General features: G+C 55.0%; 2 protein-coding genes across 2 annotated transcripts in view; both read left to right on the top strand.

Moving 5' to 3' along the window:
* SYNGAP1 (synaptic Ras GTPase activating protein 1) overlaps window positions 1-13,619 on the top strand; it is a 31,250-nt gene extending 17,631 nt beyond the window's left edge. The window contains 11 exon segments of the mRNA XM_049653448.1: window positions 1,025-1,261; window positions 1,402-1,603; window positions 1,827-2,005; window positions 2,700-2,741; window positions 3,135-3,618; window positions 3,620-4,210; window positions 4,533-4,706; window positions 6,350-6,561; window positions 7,682-7,772; window positions 8,578-8,657; window positions 11,679-13,619. Coding sequence (XP_049509405.1) covers window positions 1,025-1,261; window positions 1,402-1,603; window positions 1,827-2,005; window positions 2,700-2,741; window positions 3,135-3,618; window positions 3,620-4,210; window positions 4,533-4,706; window positions 6,350-6,561; window positions 7,682-7,772; window positions 8,578-8,592 — 2,227 coding nt within the window. The 3' untranslated portion in view covers window positions 8,593-8,657; window positions 11,679-13,619.
* A 755-nt stretch (window positions 13,620-14,374) lies between these two features.
* On the top strand, window positions 14,375-17,389 carry ZBTB9 (zinc finger and BTB domain containing 9). The gene is made up of 2 exons (XM_049653456.1): window positions 14,375-14,717; window positions 14,903-17,389. Exon 2 carries the CDS (start codon window positions 14,983-14,985, stop codon window positions 16,402-16,404), a length of 1,422 nt encoding a protein of 473 aa, XP_049509413.1. The 5' UTR covers window positions 14,375-14,717; window positions 14,903-14,982; the 3' UTR covers window positions 16,405-17,389.
* Window positions 17,390-18,972: the final 1,583 nt, after the last annotated feature.

Here is an 18,972-nt window from a genome sequence, read left to right as displayed (position 1 = left end):
CTCCTAATGGAGAGTGGAAGGAGAAGAGGTCTGGACATGGGAGTTGGAGTTAGAATCTGGAAGTCCTCAGCTGCCAGGCTAAGAGTTTGAGTTCATTGGTAGGTCACGGATGCCATTAGTGGTGCTAGTGCCAAGAAGTATCATGATTGAGAAGATTAATCCTTAAGTGGCGTGGGGTGCAGGGAGTGAGTGGGGTAGGGAGAGCGGAGTCCAGGCTAGTTGGAGGTGATTGTCAGTGGATCGGGACGGTGGCAGGAAAGGGAAAGAGGGGCCGCTGTGAAGGACTCACTGAGGAAAGGATCAGCCGGAGCGATCAGCCGGAGCCTTCAGCTGATTGCAAAGAAGGGAGCTTGTCTGTGGGGAGTCAAGGATGACTCAAGAGGCCACGGGGCTGGTGTTTGAGACCTGTGGTCTCATTGACAGAACTGGGGAAGTCAGGAGGAGGAGCCAGTTGGAGGTGTGGGGGCGATGGTGAGCTCTGCTTTACACTACACAAGGTTGGGGGGGGGGGTAAGGGGTCAGGGGGACACTGAAGTGGGACGGGGAGGTGGGGAGTGAGCTGAGCCATTGTGGGCAATGGGGGTCACGCAGGGGCACCTCCATCCCCATTTCCCTGGAATCCAGAAGAGTTGGGGGGTCCGAGCTCCCTGTACCTCAAGTGACCCTCCATCTCTCTCCCATCTCTGTCTCTCCCTGGTGTCTGTTTTTCTTCTACTCCTCTCCTTGTCTCTCTCATACACCCTCCGTCTCTCTCCCGCATGTCTCTCTCCCCTCACCTTCTCTCCCCCTCCATTTCTCTTTCCCTGATCTGTCTGTTCCCTCTGCCATAGCCCTCTTCTTCCAGCAGCCTCCCGTCTTCCTCCTGCAGCCCCTCCCTCCCTGTCTCTCCCCCACTCTGTTTCCACACCCTCACCTCCTACCACCCCCCTCAGCATGTTCCCTGGAAGCTGAGGGTCTCTGGGGCTCAGTCCCGGTCTCTCTCTTTCTTTCTCTTTCTCTCTGTCTCCCCACCCCTTCCCCTCAGCGTGTTCCCGAGGGAGCTGAAGGAGGTGTTTGCATCTTGGCGGCTGCGCTGCGCAGAGCGGGGCCGGGAGGACATCGCTGACAGGCTGATCAGCGCCTCGCTCTTCTTGCGCTTCCTCTGCCCAGCCATTATGTCGCCCAGTCTCTTTGGGCTCATGCAGGAGTACCCAGATGAGCAGACCTCACGAACCCTAACCCTCATTGCCAAGGTCATCCAGAACCTGGCCAACTTTTCCAAGTGAGAGAAGCCTCAGGCAGGGGTAGGGTGGGGCTGGGGGTGGGCACGAAGGGCCTCCCGAGTCCCCAGAGACCCTGAGACGGGTGGGTGTGAGGCCTTCTGTGTGTGTGTGACCCCTGCCTTCTGGATGCCTTGGCCAGGTTTACCTCAAAGGAGGACTTTCTGGGATTCATGAATGAGTTTCTGGAGCTGGAGTGGGGTTCCATGCAGCAGTTCCTGTATGAGATCTCCAACCTGGACACGCTGACCAACAGCAGTAGCTTTGAGGGTTACATCGACTTGGGCCGAGAGCTCTCCACACTGCATGCCCTGCTCTGGGAGGTGCTGCCCCAGCTCAGTAAGGTCAGCAGATGCCCCTCTGCCACATCCCCAGATGTCTCCAGAGGCTCCTGTGGCCTGAGAGACCACCCCCTGCACAGATTTTTCTCTCCTTACTGTCCCCAGATGTGTCTCTAGCACCCCCCGCCTGCCCCCCCCCCCCAGCTCAGACACCTTCCATCTGCACCCTCTGAGGTCCTCTTAGAGCTGGGCACTTAGCCCCCAGGTAACAGCCTCACCCTTCCAGGAAGCCCTTCTGAAGCTGGGCCCACTGCCCCGGCTCCTCAATGACATCAGCACAGCTCTGAGGAACCCCAACATCCAAAGGCAGCCAAGCCGTCAGAGTGAGCGGCCCCGGCCTCAGCCTGTGGTGCTGCGAGGCCCATCGGCCGAGATGCAGGGCTACATGATGCGGGACCTCAACAGGTGAGCACCTGGGACCCCCACACCGGTGCCCTAGGAGCCCCTACTTTTCTGTTCCGGACACACTCCACTGGGCCCCTGTGCATCTCTCTAGGGCTTAAAAGGAAAAAGAGGCAGGCTCTCACAGAAAATGGTAAGGAGACAGGTATAGTCCGTGGTTAGGCTGAGAGCCCCTTTAAGGCCAGAGGGAGCAGGAATCTCAGAGACCCAGGAAGAGTGTGGAGGCTCTTCCAGCTCCAGCTTGCTGGAAGCCTGGGGCGGGGGGGGGGGTCCTGCCACAAGCTCTGATTTGCCTTGTCCCTCTGCCTGCCCATGCCTGTCCCAGAGCTGAGGTTCAGCCACACAAGTTAGATCAGCCATGTCGTGTCAAAACGTTCAGTTGTCTCTGCGCTGGTTGGTAAATAAGCACTTCCCCAGCCCCCTGCCAGAAGCCTGCAGACCTCAGCCATGATCCAGCCCCAGAGAAGTAACATGTGGACCCTAGCAGGGCCCCCCGAGCCCTGGCATCCACTCCGATGTGGCGGCCTCGGCTGCTATTCATTCTGATGACTGCCCTGCTTATTCCTCCGCCCCGGTCTCCCTCCATGATGCCATACCCATTCCACCATTCCCGCCTCTCCTTCCATGCGTCCACGCCTTCTGCCCACTTCTCTCCTTCTCTCTGTCTGTGCTCGCCCCTCTTCCCATCTCTCTCCAGCTCCATCGACCTTCAGTCCTTCATGGCTCGAGGCCTCAACAGGTGAGGGGCTCTCCCCTCCCCCACCCTCCTCTCCTCTCCTGTCTGCTCCCCGCTCCCACTCCAGTGGCCTTCACCTTCCTCCTCCCCTCTTCTCCTCCATGCACCCTCATCTCCTCCATATCTGCTGGGACCTGCCCCTCATCCCCCATCTTGGTGCCCCCATCTCCCCTCCTCTAGGCCTCACTTCCTCCCTGGAAAGGAAAGGCCTTTTCCTTTCCTTTTTCCCATGTATCCCCTCCCTACCTGCCCTCTGCAGAGCTGCCACCTCCAGCTCTCCTCCCTTCCCTGTGGGTCCCACTTCTCACCCCCAGGCCTGTGCCAGACCACAGCAGGCTCAGTTGCCGGTGGTGTTGGCCTTACCTCCTGCTTGTACGCCCCTTTCCCTTCCTGCAGCTCTATGGACATGGCTCGCCTCCCTTCCCCAACCAAGGAGAAGCCACCCCCACCGCCCCCTGGTGGGGGGAAAGACCTGTTCTATGTAAGCCGTCCACCACTGGCCCGTTCCTCGCCGGCATACTGCACGAGCAGCTCGGACATCACAGAGCCAGAGCAGAAGATGCTGAGTGTCAACAAGAGTGTCTCCATGCTGGATTTGCAGGGCGACGGGCCCGGCGGCCGTCTCAACAGCAGCAGTGTGTCCAACCTGGCGGCCGTTGGGGACCTGCTGCACTCGAGCCAGGCTTCCCTGACAGCGGCCTTAGGGCTGCGGCCTGCGCCCGCTGGACGCCTCTCCCAGGGGAGTGGCTCGTCCATTACAGCGGCTGGCATGCGCCTCAGCCAGATGGGTGTCACCACGGACGGTGTCCCTGCCCAGCAACTGCGTATCCCCCTCTCCTTTCAGAACCCTCTCTTCCACATGGCTGCTGATGGGCCAGGCCCCCCCAGGGGGCCACGGAGGGGGTGGTGGCCATGCCCCTCCCTCCTCCCATCACCACCATCACCACCATCACCACCACCGAGGTGGAGAGCCCCCCGGGGACACCTTTGCCCCATTCCATGGCTATAGCAAGAGTGAGGACCTCTCCTCAGGGGTCCCCAAGCCCCCCGCCGCTTCCATCCTTCACAGCCACAGCTACAGTGATGAGTTTGGACCCTCTGGCACCGACTTCACCCGTCGGCAGCTCTCACTCCAGGACAACCTGCAGCACATGCTGTCCCCTCCCCAGATCACTATTGGTCCCCAGAGGCCCGCCCCCTCAGGGCCCGGAGGTGGGAGCGGTGGTGGGGGCAGTGGTGGGGGTGGCGGGGGCCAGCCGCCTCCATTGCAGAGGGGCAAGTCTCAGCAGTTGACGGTCAGCGCTGCCCAGAAACCCCGGCCATCCAGTGGGAATCTGTTGCAGTCACCGGAGCCGAGTTACGGCCCTGCCCGTCCGCGGCAACAAAGCCTCAGCAAAGAGGGCAGCATTGGGGGCAGCGGGGGCAGCGGTGGCGGAGGGGGTGGGGGGCTCAAGCCCTCCATCACCAAGCAGGTACGTGAGGGTGGGAGGAAGGCCAAGTGGGTGAGGGCCAGGGAGGGAAGAAGGAAATGGGATGGGGAAGTGGGGGCAGAATAGAGTCTGTGGTCTGAAGGTACAATTTTCTCACCCCTTTTCATTCATTAAACAAGTGTATGTAGAGTCCCTGCTATGCGCTACATCCTGTTCTAGGCACTGTGGATTCAAGGAGATCAACACTAGAGCAGGGGAACAAGGTTGGGACGGTCATCTCCTTTGGCTGCGCTGTCTCCTTCTAAATGCACCCTGCCTTCTCCCACCTTTCCTTTCTATTCACCCCCACCTTGCCCCATCCCAGCATTCTCAGGCGCCATCCACGCTGAATCCCACAATGCCAGCCTCCGAGCGAACGGTAGCCTGGGTCTCCAACATGCCTCACCTGTCAGCTGACATCGAGAGTGCCCACATCGAGCGAGAAGAGTACAAGCTCAAGGAGTACTCTAAGTCGATGGATGAGAGCCGGCTGGACAGGGTACGCCGGGCCCCTCACCTTCCCATTACCCACAGGGGAAGCCTCTAGATGCCTCCCAGGGACGCACCCAGGGTCAAGTAATTACGGTAGAAAGAAGAGACAAAGACCTGATCCCCTTCCTTGAGAAGCCTTCAGTGTATCAGGGGAGGCTGTCGACAGTCAGTCTATCGGAAGGCCAACTTCCAGCTTTATTTTGTGGCGTGTCATAGACTGTCTGGGGAGAAAGATTCTATATTAAGGTTTATTTCTGTGTTCTTCCCCAGGGGGAACATAAGCCCTGGCTCTTGTGACTACTCGGGAAAGGGGAAGTGGCTTTGCCAGCAGTGTGAGCTGATAAATTGGGCAGGGGGCACAGCAGTTACAGTTATACTACAAATGATGTCCAGCTTACCCAGTCATTGTCCTGTAGGCGTAGGGTGACAGAGGGTCGGTGTTGGAAAGTGGTATGACTTGGCCTGTGTGTGGAAAAACCATCTGGGCTCTCAGCTTGGTGATGCCCAGAGCAAAAGACAGCAAGAGCTCAGGGGCACACACAGATGATTTAGCAGAAAGTTCCTTGGGGAAGCTGTTGCTCCAAGGGCTCTGAAGAAGAGGGTAGCTGTAAGATTAGGTTATTGTGAAGAATGTCTGACTCCAACCTGGGTGGAGCAGAGAGAGGTTTCTTGGGGCATGTGGTCTTTGAGCATAAGAAAATGTCGGGACTGATCTAGGTGGACTCGGTGTAGCAAGTTCCATGAGAGAGTTAAGCTCTGATGCATCAAGGTAGCCAACTTAGGTAATATATAACATCTCTGCTTTGCATCTAGAATGGGGTTGGTTATGTATGTATTCTCTCTGGAGAATGAGAAAATACTCTCCCAAATCATTTTTTCTGTTCTATGGCTTGGGTGAGATATTTTTGTTGATGAAGGCTCTAGACTAGTACTGTCCAGTAGAACTTTCTGCAGTAATGGGAAGTGTCCTGTGATTTGCACCGTCCAGCGTGGTAGCCACTGGCCACACGTGGCTGATGCAACCAAGGAACTGAATTTTTAATTTTTTTAAAATTTTAAATAGCCACATGTGGCGAGTGGCTACTGTATCAGATAGCACAGCTCTAGGCTCTAGAGTCTACAGGGCAGATAAAAATGACTCTTCTGTGCCCTTCCAGCCCCAGAATTCCAGGATCATTATCAACAGAGAGGCATTCCTAGATTCTCATCCTCGACTTGTTTGAAGCCCAGACCCCTGACCCCACATCGCCTCTTCTTATCTGATGTCTTTTCTTCCTGGGTCTCCCTAATGTGCCCTGGTTGGGTTGAAGAGTCACCTTAATGTTTAATTTCTGTGCACAGTCCTTCAAGGTGTGTCCGTGAGTCTGTGTGGGTCCTCACGTGTCCAGATTTACATGTGATGGTGGGTCTGTGCTTCTTGGTGTGGGAGCATATGACCTTGGTCCATTTTAAAGGAGCCTTGGCTCCATGGAAGGGCCTTCTCAGAAGCTACTATGTCTGGTATGATGAGCAGGCAGGGAAGGGTCTGGAGAAGCCAGCTGGGATGTCCCTCACCATGCAGTGGCTGCTTGGTAGGCAAGGACGGAGACTGGGTGGTGGGGTCAGGGTGAGGCACCCCTCACAGTGCGGGGTCGTGTGCCCGGCGGGCAGGTGAAGGAGTATGAGGAGGAGATCCACTCACTGAAGGAGCGGCTGCACATGTCCAACCGGAAGCTAGAAGAGTATGAGCGGAGGCTGCTGTCCCAGGAAGAGCAGACCAGCAAAATCTTGATGCAGTATCAGGCCAGACTGGAGCAGAGCGAGAAGAGGCTAAGGCAGCAGCAGGTGGAGAAGGATTCGCAGATCAAGAGCATCATTGGCAGGTGAGGGGCGGCCTGGGGAGGGGTAGCAAGGGAGAACCTGAGGCTGAAGAGAGCCAGTGAGCTCCCCCTTTTAGCCTCAAGCCCCAAACTCAGGGTCCCATGAGGAAAGCCCACCACCCCACTCCCAGAGATTGCCACCCATTCACCGGTCACCTGATGGGGAGAAACCTCTTGCTTAGTGCACAAGTGTTCCTCTTCCAAACCCTGATCTCTCTCCTGAGAGACTGACCTTTGAAGCCCTTGGAAAATGTGCTTGTTACCGTCCATTACTATGTGTCTGGCCCCAGCCTAGGCTGCAGCCTCCCACTGGTTATTCTCAACCTACCCTGTGATGTTCTCCCCAAAGTGAGGCAGAGAGCCCCAGCCAGAGCGGCCCCTGGCTATCCCCATCCTCGGTAAACCCTTTCTCTCCAGCCTTGAAAAGGTGCTCTGTTGGAAAGCGAATGACCCTCCTTTGAGTGGAGTGTGTGCACACTTGCACTGCTCTGCCAAGCCCTGGCCTCCAAAGAAGGTATCCTGGCAAGGTGGTTAGCTGTCCTGGGACCCTACGCCCCACTCAAATCAGGGCCAATCCCACTTTGGTTCACTCTGAATGTATTTTTGAGTAAGATTGATTAGAAGGAGAAAGGCCTGACTTGAAACTTGTTTTCAAACCCTTCTCTAATTGATATCCTTGGCGAGAAATCACCTTGAGAGCCTTCATCAAAGGCAGGGAGATGCGGGGAATGATGATTGTCGACACCGCTCTTGGGCTAGGGGTGTCCCAGGGGCTGTACTGGAGATGGCCTGGGTTCGGGGACATGGAATGGGAAATGCAGAAGCTCAGCTACAGAGGGGCAGTGGGAGGGCACCATCCTGAGTGGGAGGACGGAGTGCCGGGGGTGTCCACGTGGCGGAGGTCTTCGAGGCCCAGAAAGCTGTCCTTAGCACGGGAGAGTCCTTGAGAGGAAGGTTACTGCAGGGTGTCTTTTGGGTCATAACGACGGAAGGATTCGAGGGCAGAGGAGAAGGACTCCCAGGCTTTTTCAGAGAGCTGCAGGGGTTCCCCAGGATCAGGAGTTCCACCGGCAGGCTCCAAGCCCGTGCCCGCCACTAACCCCACTGAAGCCCGTCCCTTCAGGCTGATGCTGGTGGAGGAGGAGCTGCGCCGGGACCACCCCGCCATGCCTGAGCCGCTGCCCGAACCCAAGAAGAGGCTGCTCGACGCTCAGGTGGAAATTACAATGTCATTTATCTTCTCCGTGTCCCATCCCCATCCATCCCACTGTCCTTCGTGCACTCACTGCACCAGCCACCCGGCCCCATCACCATCTGTCTCCCACTGTCCTCTGTTTGTGCTCCCCGGTGACCCCATCTTCATCCCATCGTCTGTGCCTTTGTCACTCCTGGCAGTGTCAGCCCCACCCCTGTGCCTTCCTACCCCGTCTCTCCCGCTCCTCTCTGGGTCTCGGAATCTCCACCAGAACCTCAGTCTCTCTGCCCCCAGACCCCACCCCACCCAGTTCCTGGCACCCCTGCCCTGTCTGTGCCTGCACCTGTTCACGTCGGGAGTTCAGCTTCCTCTGAGCTCATCTTGGGCCAGAAGCGCTAGAGGCTGCAGTTGACTAGACTAGAGCACAGGGCAGGGTGAGTTCCAGTTCCCAGGCTCTGAATGGTCCCCATCACCTCTGTTCTCTTGGCTCCCCAATTTTCCTGTCTCCTGGGCAACTCCCTAATAGCTTCCTCTTCTGACTCTTCAGCTCTTGAAGGCCCCTCTCACCTTGAAAGCTCTCCTTCCCTCAGTATGAAAATCCCTCCCTCTGGTCCTCACACCTGTCTAGCCCTCCAGCTCCCTGCCGCCCTCCCTCTCTCCTCAGCCAGCTTGTAGGACCTCTCTCCTGCACCCTTACCCCTTGCTCACCCCAGTTCTGCTCACTTTCCCACCCATGCTCCTCCTTCCTCTGCTCTGACCACCAGGCTTCCCCACCACCACTGCCAAGGCTCCTGACCCCGTGACCCCACTCTCTCCCCCTGCAGCTCCTCATCAGGTAATTCTCCTGGTTCCGCTTTGACCACGGGCGGAGGACACAGGGGGAGGTGACTCCGGACCACTGCAGGTTGGTCGTGAAGCCCGCTCCCCTCCAACTCTCTGGAGCCTCTCCCCACCCTCACTGCTGCCCTCCACACCCGAGAACCTCCACAGACCCTACCCTCCTGACACCTCCTGCACAGACCCGGCTCCCAAGGCACTGCCCAAAGAGAGCACTCCCTGCTGCTCCCAGAAATGCTCAGTGACACCCCACCAACACCAAGCATTTTGCCCTGGACAGGCCTGGCACATCCCCAGATCTCTCCTACAAAACCCACCGCCCAACCTCCTCTCGGTCCTCTCCCTCTGCCTCTCCGGTGTATGTCTGTCACCCCCCATTTCACCAGAGCGTCCTTGGGAGTTGGGACTTTGGGGGTGGGCTTTGTTAAGGGGTGGTGGTGATGATGGGTTGGGGGACCCTGGCTAGAGGGGCTGTGCTGACTGCAGCAGGTAGGTGGGGGTTTACCCTTCCTTCCCTAACCTCCGTTCTCCATCCCTCCTTCTACCCCTCACCCGTTTCTCTTCCTCCTCCCTTATATCTGAGTAGAAGAGATCTGTAGCTCCTGTTGGGCCCCAATGGGTGAGAGTTAGGAATGGGCAACTGACTCAGGAAGACTTTTGGGGGGGCTGAAAAGAATGCTGTTCAGGATGTCAGGGTACTAGGCAGGGTGAGTGGAACAAGGAGAAACAAAAAAGGAGCCCTGACAGATGTTAGGATGCAGACGGGCCCATGTGGCGTGGGAGTTGGAAGTGGGGTGAGCCGTCTTCCTAGATAAGATCATGGGCTCAGTAGCCATGTGGATTTCCCGGCAGAGATGCCGGGAACAGCATGTTAAACAACCTATCCGTCCTTATCGGAGCTCACCCCCCATCTCCCGCCACCCAGTGGCCTTGCCGGACACATGGTCCTACCTAAAACTCAGTAAATGGGAACCTGTCAGCCACTGATACCATTTCTGGGGTGCTTTCTTTTCTGCGGGATTGACCTGCAGTGGGCAGTGGCTCCTCACACTGTAATTTTAACTCTCTGCCTGCCCAACCTCTCCGTCAAAGTAGTTAGTGATCTGCAAACAGATGCTACGAGTCACCAGGGGACCTCACCACTTACAGGACTCCTGCCGCGAATTCTTTTGTAAAATGAATAATGGCGCCCTAATTTATCTACTTTCTAAATTTGGGTCCATGGGGGTGTAGGGGGCATGCCTGTGTTCTGTTGCCAGCAGACAGGCAGAGGGAAGGGAACCTCAGATTCCCTTCCCTGCTCTCCTGCCACACTCAGGATCCCCTACCATACGTAATTTCCTCTCTTGCTGACTTGGGGAAAGTGTGCAAGATGCTCAGCAAGCTAAGAGGGGAGCTTTGCTTAAGGCTGAGGGTTTGGTAACCTTCTGAGAGGTGAGGTCTTTGATTTGAAAAGGAGAGCCAATCTGGGAGCCTCTACTGGGAATGTTTTGTATCCTATAGAGATACAGTTACGCAGAACCAGGCTGCTAGGCCTAAATGCCCTGTGGCCCAGGAAATAATTTGGATGCGTTTTTTTTTTTTAAACATTTTTTTTAAGTGTATTTATTTATTTTGAGAGAGAGAGAGAGAGAGAGAGCGCGCACATGCATAATGAGCAGGATGGAGGGGCAGAGAGAGAGGAAAAGAGAATCCCAAGCAGGCTCTGCACTGTCAGCGCAGAGTCTGACATGGGTCTCAGTCTCACAGACTGAGATCATGATCTGAGCCGAGATCAAGAGGCAAATGCTTAACCAGCTGAGAGCCACCCAGGCACCCCTGGACACTTTCTAAATCACTCTTAGTTAGGTATTGGTCCCTCTGCAATTTAGCCATTGACTTAAAAACTAATTCTGTGCCTGTATTTTAAAAAGCCAAATGAGCAACCAGAAGTATAGAACAGGTGGCTTTCTTCTCTCCTAGCAGAGGAACAGCAGCCAGAGCTGAGGGCAGGAGCCAGAAGCCAGGAGCTGGTCCAGGAGCAGGAGGAGGTGATAGAATAGGACCAGGGGTGGGAGGAGGGTCTGATACCCCTCACCCTCTAACTGGGATCCCAGGCAGAGGGATTGAAAGGATCCTGGGGGCGGAAAGGAATGAAGAAGCAGTTCTGCTTCCTGGGGATGCGGAGATTGTGGCATGCTGTGCCTCTGCAGAAGCTCCCAGTCATTTCTGCCCTTAGCACGAGAGAGAGGCAGCCCTCCCACGATGTTTTTACCATCCCACATGACTTCCCTGAATCCCCCCCCCCGCCCCCCCCCCCCCCGCCCCAGCCCAGTACAGTTAAACCTCTCTAATTTGGAGTGTTATATTGGGAAGATGGCCACTCTGAATAAGTGACAAAACTGAGTAACAGTGTCTAACATTTAATGAAATGCATGTCTTCAAAATACGTACAGTAAGTAGAACTCGGTGAACAAGGCTTTTCCACTCCAGGCCCTCAGGGAGCATGCGTTAATGAATAGATAGGATTCAGAAGTCTGTTTGCTCGTACCCTCCTACAGACACATTTCCACTATTAATGTGCTTAGCACGCCCTTTCTTCATAGATAAAGGAAAACTCAAGCCCAGTTTTTGTTCATATTATGAAAAAATTCCAAATCCATGGGGGTCTGGATTAATGAGGTTTTGCTGTACTGCCTCCCCTTGTTCCCTCAATACAAAGTTCCTACCTCGGATTGGGGGTGGGCTGGGAGGGGGTTCCAAGAGGAGGAGGGAGGCTGGGTAGGGGGAAGATGCAAGGGTTTAGGTTGGGGGTGAGGTAGGAACTTGTTTCTTTTGACTGGTTTCCCGGTATGACTCCCTGGGTTGGAAGGCCCATTAGGAGTCTGGGGTGAGATTCCCTTCTCCCTGATCCCAGAAGATGTAACTTCTACTGCAGGTGAGAAACACAATAGGAGGACGGGGGTGGGGGGTTGTCTTGGGGGAAGGTGGGAGGACATGATTTATGGAATGGGCTGGCTATGGGGGAGGCTACGGTTAAGGGGGCTGACACCCAGGCCCCCGCGAAGCGTCTCAATAAGTCCGCGCTCTCCTCTTTGGTGTCTTGCAGGAGAGGCAGCTTCCCCCCTTGGGTCCAACAAACCCGCGTGTGACGCTGGCCCCACCTTGGAACGGCCTGGCCCCCCCAGCACCGCCCCCCCCCACCCCGGCTGCAGATCACCGAGAACGGCGAGTTCCGAAACACCGCAGACCACTAGCCCACCCAGCATCACAGACCTTCTTCTCCTTCCCCATGCACCCCACCCTGGAACAGCACCCACCACCAGGACTGGATATCGCCGAGGGACAGCGGGATTGCCTCCCCGAATGCCTCCTTGGGGGGGCATCAATCCCCCACCCCCACCGCACCATTTCCAGGGGGGAGAGTGGGGACCCTTAGCTGTCCCCTTTTCCTTCCTGTTGGGGTGCTGCCCCCTGTGACCCCCAGGGACCCTTGCCCCAGGACACCACCTACCCCACACAGACCCCTTCACTCCGGGGTGCTATCCCCATCCTCTGCCTCATCGTTCCCCTGAGCACTGGGGGACAGACCCTCGCCCCCACCCTGGGGGTGTGGCACCTCCAAACTTTCAACTTCAGGGTGATTTTTTAGCAGTAACCAGAGCTGACAATCTAACTCCCCTCCACCGCCCCATTTTGGCCTCCCCTGTCCCCCTTGTTATGGGGAGGGGACCCCAGGTGAGGGGGCCCTATTACCCCTTGATTTCTCAGGAGCGTCTGGGGGGGGCTCAGCACGCACAAACTCCTTCTCCTCCTACTACTCTTAAATTTACTCCCTCCCCACCCAGAACCCAGATGGGGTGGAGGGGCCACCGGGGCAGGGAGGGGGCGGCAAGGGGGGAATGGGAGTCATCTCCCCTTCCTCCCACACCTGATCTGCTCTTGGCTGGTCCCAGAGCGGGGTGAGGGGGCTTATGCCCCCCCCCTCCCCCAGTGTGTTGGGTGGGGTGGAATTGAGGTTAGGGTGAGGGGTTAGGGTCTAGGAGGGTGTGTATGTTAGGGAGGACAGACTAGTTGATCTGCCCTACCCTGACACACACAGCCCCCCTTGTCCCTCCCCCTCTCTCTTCTTGGTCTCTACTCCCAGGGGGAGGGGGGAACTTACTCTAGGAAAAGCCATGTCTCTCTCCCCCAGGGTGGGGGGACCTGTGTTGGAGGAGGGGTGTTGGGGGCCCCCTTCCATGACTCTGTCCCCCCCCCGGGGGAGGTAGGACAGGGCTGGGCTTCCCTCTCATCCTCCCCCCTCCCCAATCTCCCTCCACCTCCCTCCCTCCCGCCAGCTCCACAATTTTTCGGTGTTTCTCTGTACATAGCTCTCTGGCGGGATAGGGGAGGTAGGATGGATGGGGTTTAGGGTGGGTAGGTCATGGGAGGGGAGAAGCCCCTCCTTGGCACCCCCATTTCCCTGACTGCTGTCCCCTACCCAGCCTTGCCCCCTCATCCCTTCTTGCGTTTGGTATTGAGACTCTTTCCAGACTTCACCCTTCTTTCTTTTGTATGGACAGTTCCCCTTCAGTCCCATCCCCCTACACACATACACCCAGCCGGGGCCAAATTTATACTTATATAAAAGTTGTAAATATGTGAAATTTTATCCCTGTGCCCTCTCCTTGCTTTCCCAACCTCAGACCCTACCCCTGGATCCTCTTTCCTCTTCTCTTTGGCTGTTGTAATTATCTGGGGTTTGTACTGTACATATCGGGGGTGTGTGTGTGTGGGCTGGGGGCAACCCCTCTGTACAGAGCTTCCTGGCCCCCTCCCCCCCCCACGCGTCCCTCCCCCTCCACCACCCTAAGGGTAGGGAGATGCTCTTCCTACTTGTTTTATTTTGTTTTCTCGTTCTCCCTCCCCACCCTGTCCCACCCCACTCCCAGCCTCTCTGTCCTTCACCACTATCCCTTTTTCTCCACTCCCAGCCCCATTTCCTTTTTTTCTGGAGTGTGTGGTGAAACAGAAAAATCATGTTTAATAAACGGAGATTGTTCTTTTATCGCTGTACTGATTTTCCTAAGCTGGGACTTCCAGACAGACCAGCAAGTGACGGGATCTGCTTTTTCATAGGAAGGTGACCTGCTGGAAGAAACTATATCTCTGCGTGATGCCACCGTATTCCCCAGAATCTCTCTCCCACCCAGCGATGAGACTACTGTGTTTTTGAGCAGGGGGTTTGCACTGGCCAAGCTTACCCAATCTAGGTCTCTCCTCCGCACTGCTCCACTTAACTCGAAGGAGTAAAGAGGCCAAGGAACAGGAACAGTATCTGATAAATTCCAAGTTATGTTACACACACACACGTTTAGTGATCACCTAGAAATAAGGTTTATTTAATTGCTGGTTAAAATGCTACCGTATGGAATGGAGGAAAGAACTTGGTGCCTCAGCAAATGTGAGTTCCAATCCCAGACCCGTCACTTGGCAGCCTCGGTTTCCCCCAAGAAAACTGAGGATCGCGACATCTATCTTCCAGGGCTGGGGGAGGATACAAGGAGATGTGTGGACAGTACGTGGCCCGCACAGTAGGTACCGAATTAAACTCGCCTTCTCAGCACCTACCGGGGGACGGGCGCTACATTTAATCACCCTACGACTTTTGAGTCTCCCCCCCTCCTTTCGAGCTATGCTCTCCGGAGGTCTGGCTTGCGGTCCTCCCCCCGTAGAGGCCACCCCATCCGCAGCCGCGTAGGGGGCCAGCGACCTCCTGCTAGCCCCGCCTTCTCGCCCGCGCAACCAATCAACACGAGGCTTTTAGGCCACTGCCCTCCGATTGGCTGAGGCCCTGACACCGCCCACCACCCGGCGTTGGCGTCCGGCGGGAAGGCGGTGGCTTCCGGCCTGGGACGGCGAGGTAGCCGCAAAGGCGCCCTGGTCCATAGCCGCGTGTGTACCGGCGGGGGCGTGGCGGCGGGAAGGGCCTCTCGGCCGTCACTCAAGGTCTCCCGGTGGCCGCGGCTTCCCGGGAGCCGGGCTCTCAGGGCACCGTGAGAAGGAGCGGAGCGGAGGGCAGGAGCCGTCGGGGGCCGGCGAGGTCAGGCGCGTGGCTGGAAGGACCTCCTCATCCTCCTTCACAGGCCCTGGAAGTTAAACCCCGGTTGGTCTTTTGCTGTGGTTGTTTAGTTCTTATTTCCTTGGTGGGGGAGTGCGCGGGATTGATCTGCGGAAATCGCCACTGACTGCAAAGTTTCCACATGTTGGGTTGGGGAGGCGAGTGCTGTGTGAGGAGACGTGGTTCCCCTTACCCAGAGCTTCTGTGACCCCCGTCTCTTTCCTCCACAGCCTTCGTCCCGCGTGGGCTCCGCCCCCAGCCCCTCATCTCCCGTATTCGATCCTCTGGGATCTCTTTCTGAGGAGGCCATATGGATACCTCGACGCCTTTGCCTCCCGTCCCCCCCTCCCCGATCTGCAACCCAGCCCCGCGGACGATCCAGATCGAGTTCCCGCAGCATAGCTCCCTGCTGCTGGAAGCCCTGAACCGCCACAGGCTAGAGGGCAAGTTCTGTGATGTGTCCCTCTTGGTGCAGGGCCGGGAACTTAGGGCTCACAAAGCAGTGTTGGCTGCTGCCTCTCCTTACTTCCATGACAAACTTCTTCTGGGGGATGCGCCACGTCTCACTCTGCCCAGCGTCATTGAAGCCGATGCCTTCGAGGGGCTGCTCCAGCTCATTTATTCCGGGCGCCTCCGTCTGCCACTGGATGCTCTCCCTGCCCACCTCCTCGTGGCCAGTGGCCTCCAGATGTGGCAAGTAGTAGATCAGTGCTCAGAGATTCTTAGAGAACTAGAAAACTCAGGTGGTGGAATTTCAGCCCGGGGGGCGACCTCTTACCACACACTTCCTTCCACCACATCCTCTCCAGGAGGCTGGTGCATTCGCTCTTCCCCTTTCCAGACCCCAGTGCAGTCTTCCACTTCTACCGAGAGCCCCGTTTTAGGGGAGGGGAGCGAACTGGGCGATGTGTTACAGATTCAAGTTGAGGAAGAGGAGGAGGAGGAGGAGGAAGAAGAGGAAGAGGAGGAGGAGGACCAGGCGTCAACAGCACCCTCCCAGACTCCTCAGCCCCCGAGAGTATCAGGGAGCTTTCCCTGCCCTCATGGATCTCACTCACTGCCCGTATCCACTACGCCCCGCAGGGTTCCAGAGGGCGAGAGTGCACCCCTCGAGCCTCCTGCCCCTCATACTGCACTGCCCCCCAAAGTCTTCTACATTAAGCAGGAGCCCTCTGAGCCTAAAGAAGAGATATCAACAGGTGGAACTCAATCTGGAGGAGCAAAGGAGGAGACCAAAGTGTTTCCTGGAGGGGACGCTGAAGGGAATGGAGAGCTAGGATTCTTGCTGCCCTCGGGAGCAGGGGCGACATATGGAGGAGGAGGAGGAGGTCCATCCTGGAAACCAGTGGATCTTCATGGGAATGAAATCCTCTCAGGGGGTGGGGGACCTGGGGGGGCAGGACAGGCTGTGCATGGGCCTGTGAAGTTAGGAGGTACACCCCCCGCAGATGGAAAACGCTTCGGTTGCTTGTGTGGGAAGCGGTTTGCAGTGAAGCCAAAGCGTGACCGTCACATCATGCTAACCTTCAGCCTTCGGCCCTTTGGCTGTGGCGTCTGCAATAAGCGCTTCAAGCTGAAGCACCATCTGACGGAGCACATGAAGACCCACGCTGGAGCCCTGCATGCCTGCCCCCATTGCGGCCGTCGGTTCCGAGTCCATGCCTGTTTCCTTCGCCATCGGGACCTGTGCAAGGGCCAGGGCTGGGCCACTGCTCACTGGACTTACAACTGACTGCTGAGGCCATGCGCTAATTTCTAGTGCAGGAGAGCCACTGCTGCTGATGGACACTTTCCCCTCACCACCATTGCACCCCACTCTCGGATCTTGAAATCATGCCAAGAGAATAGATATATCCTGGACATCTTGTTCTTAAGTGTGGGCGTCGACCTGTCAGATTTGGGAATTCAGTTTTCTCATCTCGAGGTTTGCTAACCACCCCATCAGAAGGTGGTGTATAGGGCATACATAATTTGATCACTTGCCCATAATAGACCTTTCATACAGTAAACCAGATTTCAGATTAAGAGTTTGCTGAGAAAAGAGAGCAAAAAGACGTGACGATTAAATGTTGCATTTGGTCTCCACGAGGAGTTAAAGGAGCTGGTCTCCACGTAGGGATGTTTGATTCTAAGGTCTAGTGATTCCAAAACTAATAAGCTCTGTGTTTTCGCCCTTGTCATTGCTGAAATGATTTAGGTAGAGTTCTTTTTATGTGCTTTCTTTTGTTAGATCTTTCCAGAAGCTCCTCAGATCATAACTTGCTCTCTCACCTTCCCAACACTTCTATTTTTAATGTGGTAGTTGAGCACTTTAACAAACTTGAGCATTCCAGGTGTCATTCCTAGAACCCTCTTTTTAACAGAGGGTATTCCCTCAACAGTCTGTGCCTCTTGTTTACCTGTGTCCACCACTGATCACCCATATATTGATCACAGTGATTGGAATGTGACCAGTGAACTCAGGAGGTGGCCACCGACCTAAAATGCTCTCAGGGTAGCACCACTGTTTTGAACAAGTGTCTGTTGTCAGAGGCTGAGACAGCGCATACAGAAGGCTGGAGAGTAACTGCACAGTAGGACCACACACTCTTCCTTTCCATCCCACTCACACGATAGCCCCTTGAGAGAGAGAAGAGAGAAGAGTAGATATTGGAATGGGGAGATTTTCACAGTTACTTAATTTCTTCAAATAAACTTTGCCCTGAAATGTAAGCTGACGATGGACTGGATTGAGTAATTTATTGGGAGAGACAGCATGAAAACAGAGTTGCAAAAACTTGAATGTGTTCCTTATGCAGCAGGGCTATGTTGATGGGGGAAGAATGGGATGGTTTCACACTGGTGCAGAGATCATTGTCCCGGACCTCAGTGGGCCAGGTTCTAGGCCTTGACCTGCCACTGAATGATCTCTAGTAAGTTCCCTTATCTTTCAGAGTATGAACTGGTCATTTTTGGTTTTTGTAAAGTGATATATATCTCCTAACTGGTTCCCTGTCTTCTTACTTTTGAAGGTGTTGGTTCACATGATCTTTACCTGTACTCTCCCCTGACTTTTTGTATCATCAAATGTTGTAACAACATTTGGTTGTTTGGTTTATTCTACATTTAGTGCATAGCACTGTGCTAGACCCTGATACCCTGACCTCCAAAAGTTCACAGCTACCACCAAAGCTAGACAAATAATGACAATGTAGTATGACACGTCCATCAAAGGGGGCAGTGCAGGCTACTGTAGTGGCATAAAGGAAGCTGAGAGAAGACCTCTTGTAGATGAGCAGAGGTTTCACAAAGATCACTCTGTACCAGAGTATAGTGACGGTGTGGGTGGCTGCAATGATGTTGAAATGGTGAAAGTGAATTGAAGTTAGAACAGTAGGGCCAGGATTGATAGCTTTCCCCAAGGCATGTTCCTTAAAATCTTACTGGGTATGGCACCCAGAAGAGGCTGAAAAATGTGACTTTATGGCTGAGAAGGTGAATTCGAGCTGTGATCTGTCAGCCCCTCCAAAGAGCCACGCCATGGTACCATCCCCATGGTAAGGACTGTGAATACATTGGGAAGGGGGTCAGGGAGAGGGCTACCAATCTTGGATCAATTACAATCCCACCCACCTGCCATTCTTTTGGCACACATTCTGTAGGTGACTACAGACATACCTCAGCGATATCACACGTTCGGTTCCAGACCACTGCAACGGAGCAAGTCAGATGAAATTTTTGGCTTCTCAGTGCATATAACAGTCATGTTTTTATGGTAACCTGTTAAGTGTGCAGTAGCATTAGGTCTAAAAAAATGTACATACCTTTAAAAAAATACTTTATCGCTAAAAAATGCTAATGATCATCTGAGCTTTCAATAAGTGGTAATTGCTGATCACAGACCACCATAACGAATATATTAATAATGAAAAAGTTTAAATATTGCAAGATTTACCAAAATGTGATGCAGAGACCCAAAGCGAGCAAATACTGTTGGAAAAATGGTGCCGATAGACTTGCTCCAGACCTTTAATTGCAGGCTTTCAACAGAATTGCTACAGACCTCAAGTTTGTAAAAAAAACCTTTAGTTTGTGCAGTATCCACAAAGTGCAATAAAGTGGAGCGCAATAAAATGAGGCACACCTGTGTATCTATTGAGCAGGATCCTTTGGTTGCAAGCAAGGGAAGCTGGCTCTGACTAACCTTATTAAAACAGGAATCTGGAAGTATGTGGGGTGGCTCCTGGAATGGAAGGAAGGGCTCAAGGACCAGCCTTTGGAAGGATAAGACCTGGATAAGGATAAGCCCTGGGCGTTCAGG

This window comes from Panthera uncia, assembly GCF_023721935.1.
Source record: "Panthera uncia isolate 11264 chromosome B2 unlocalized genomic scaffold, Puncia_PCG_1.0 HiC_scaffold_24, whole genome shotgun sequence".
Classification (NCBI taxonomy): Eukaryota; Metazoa; Chordata; class Mammalia; order Carnivora; family Felidae; genus Panthera; species Panthera uncia.
This window is presented reverse-complemented; position numbering and strand designations above follow the sequence as displayed.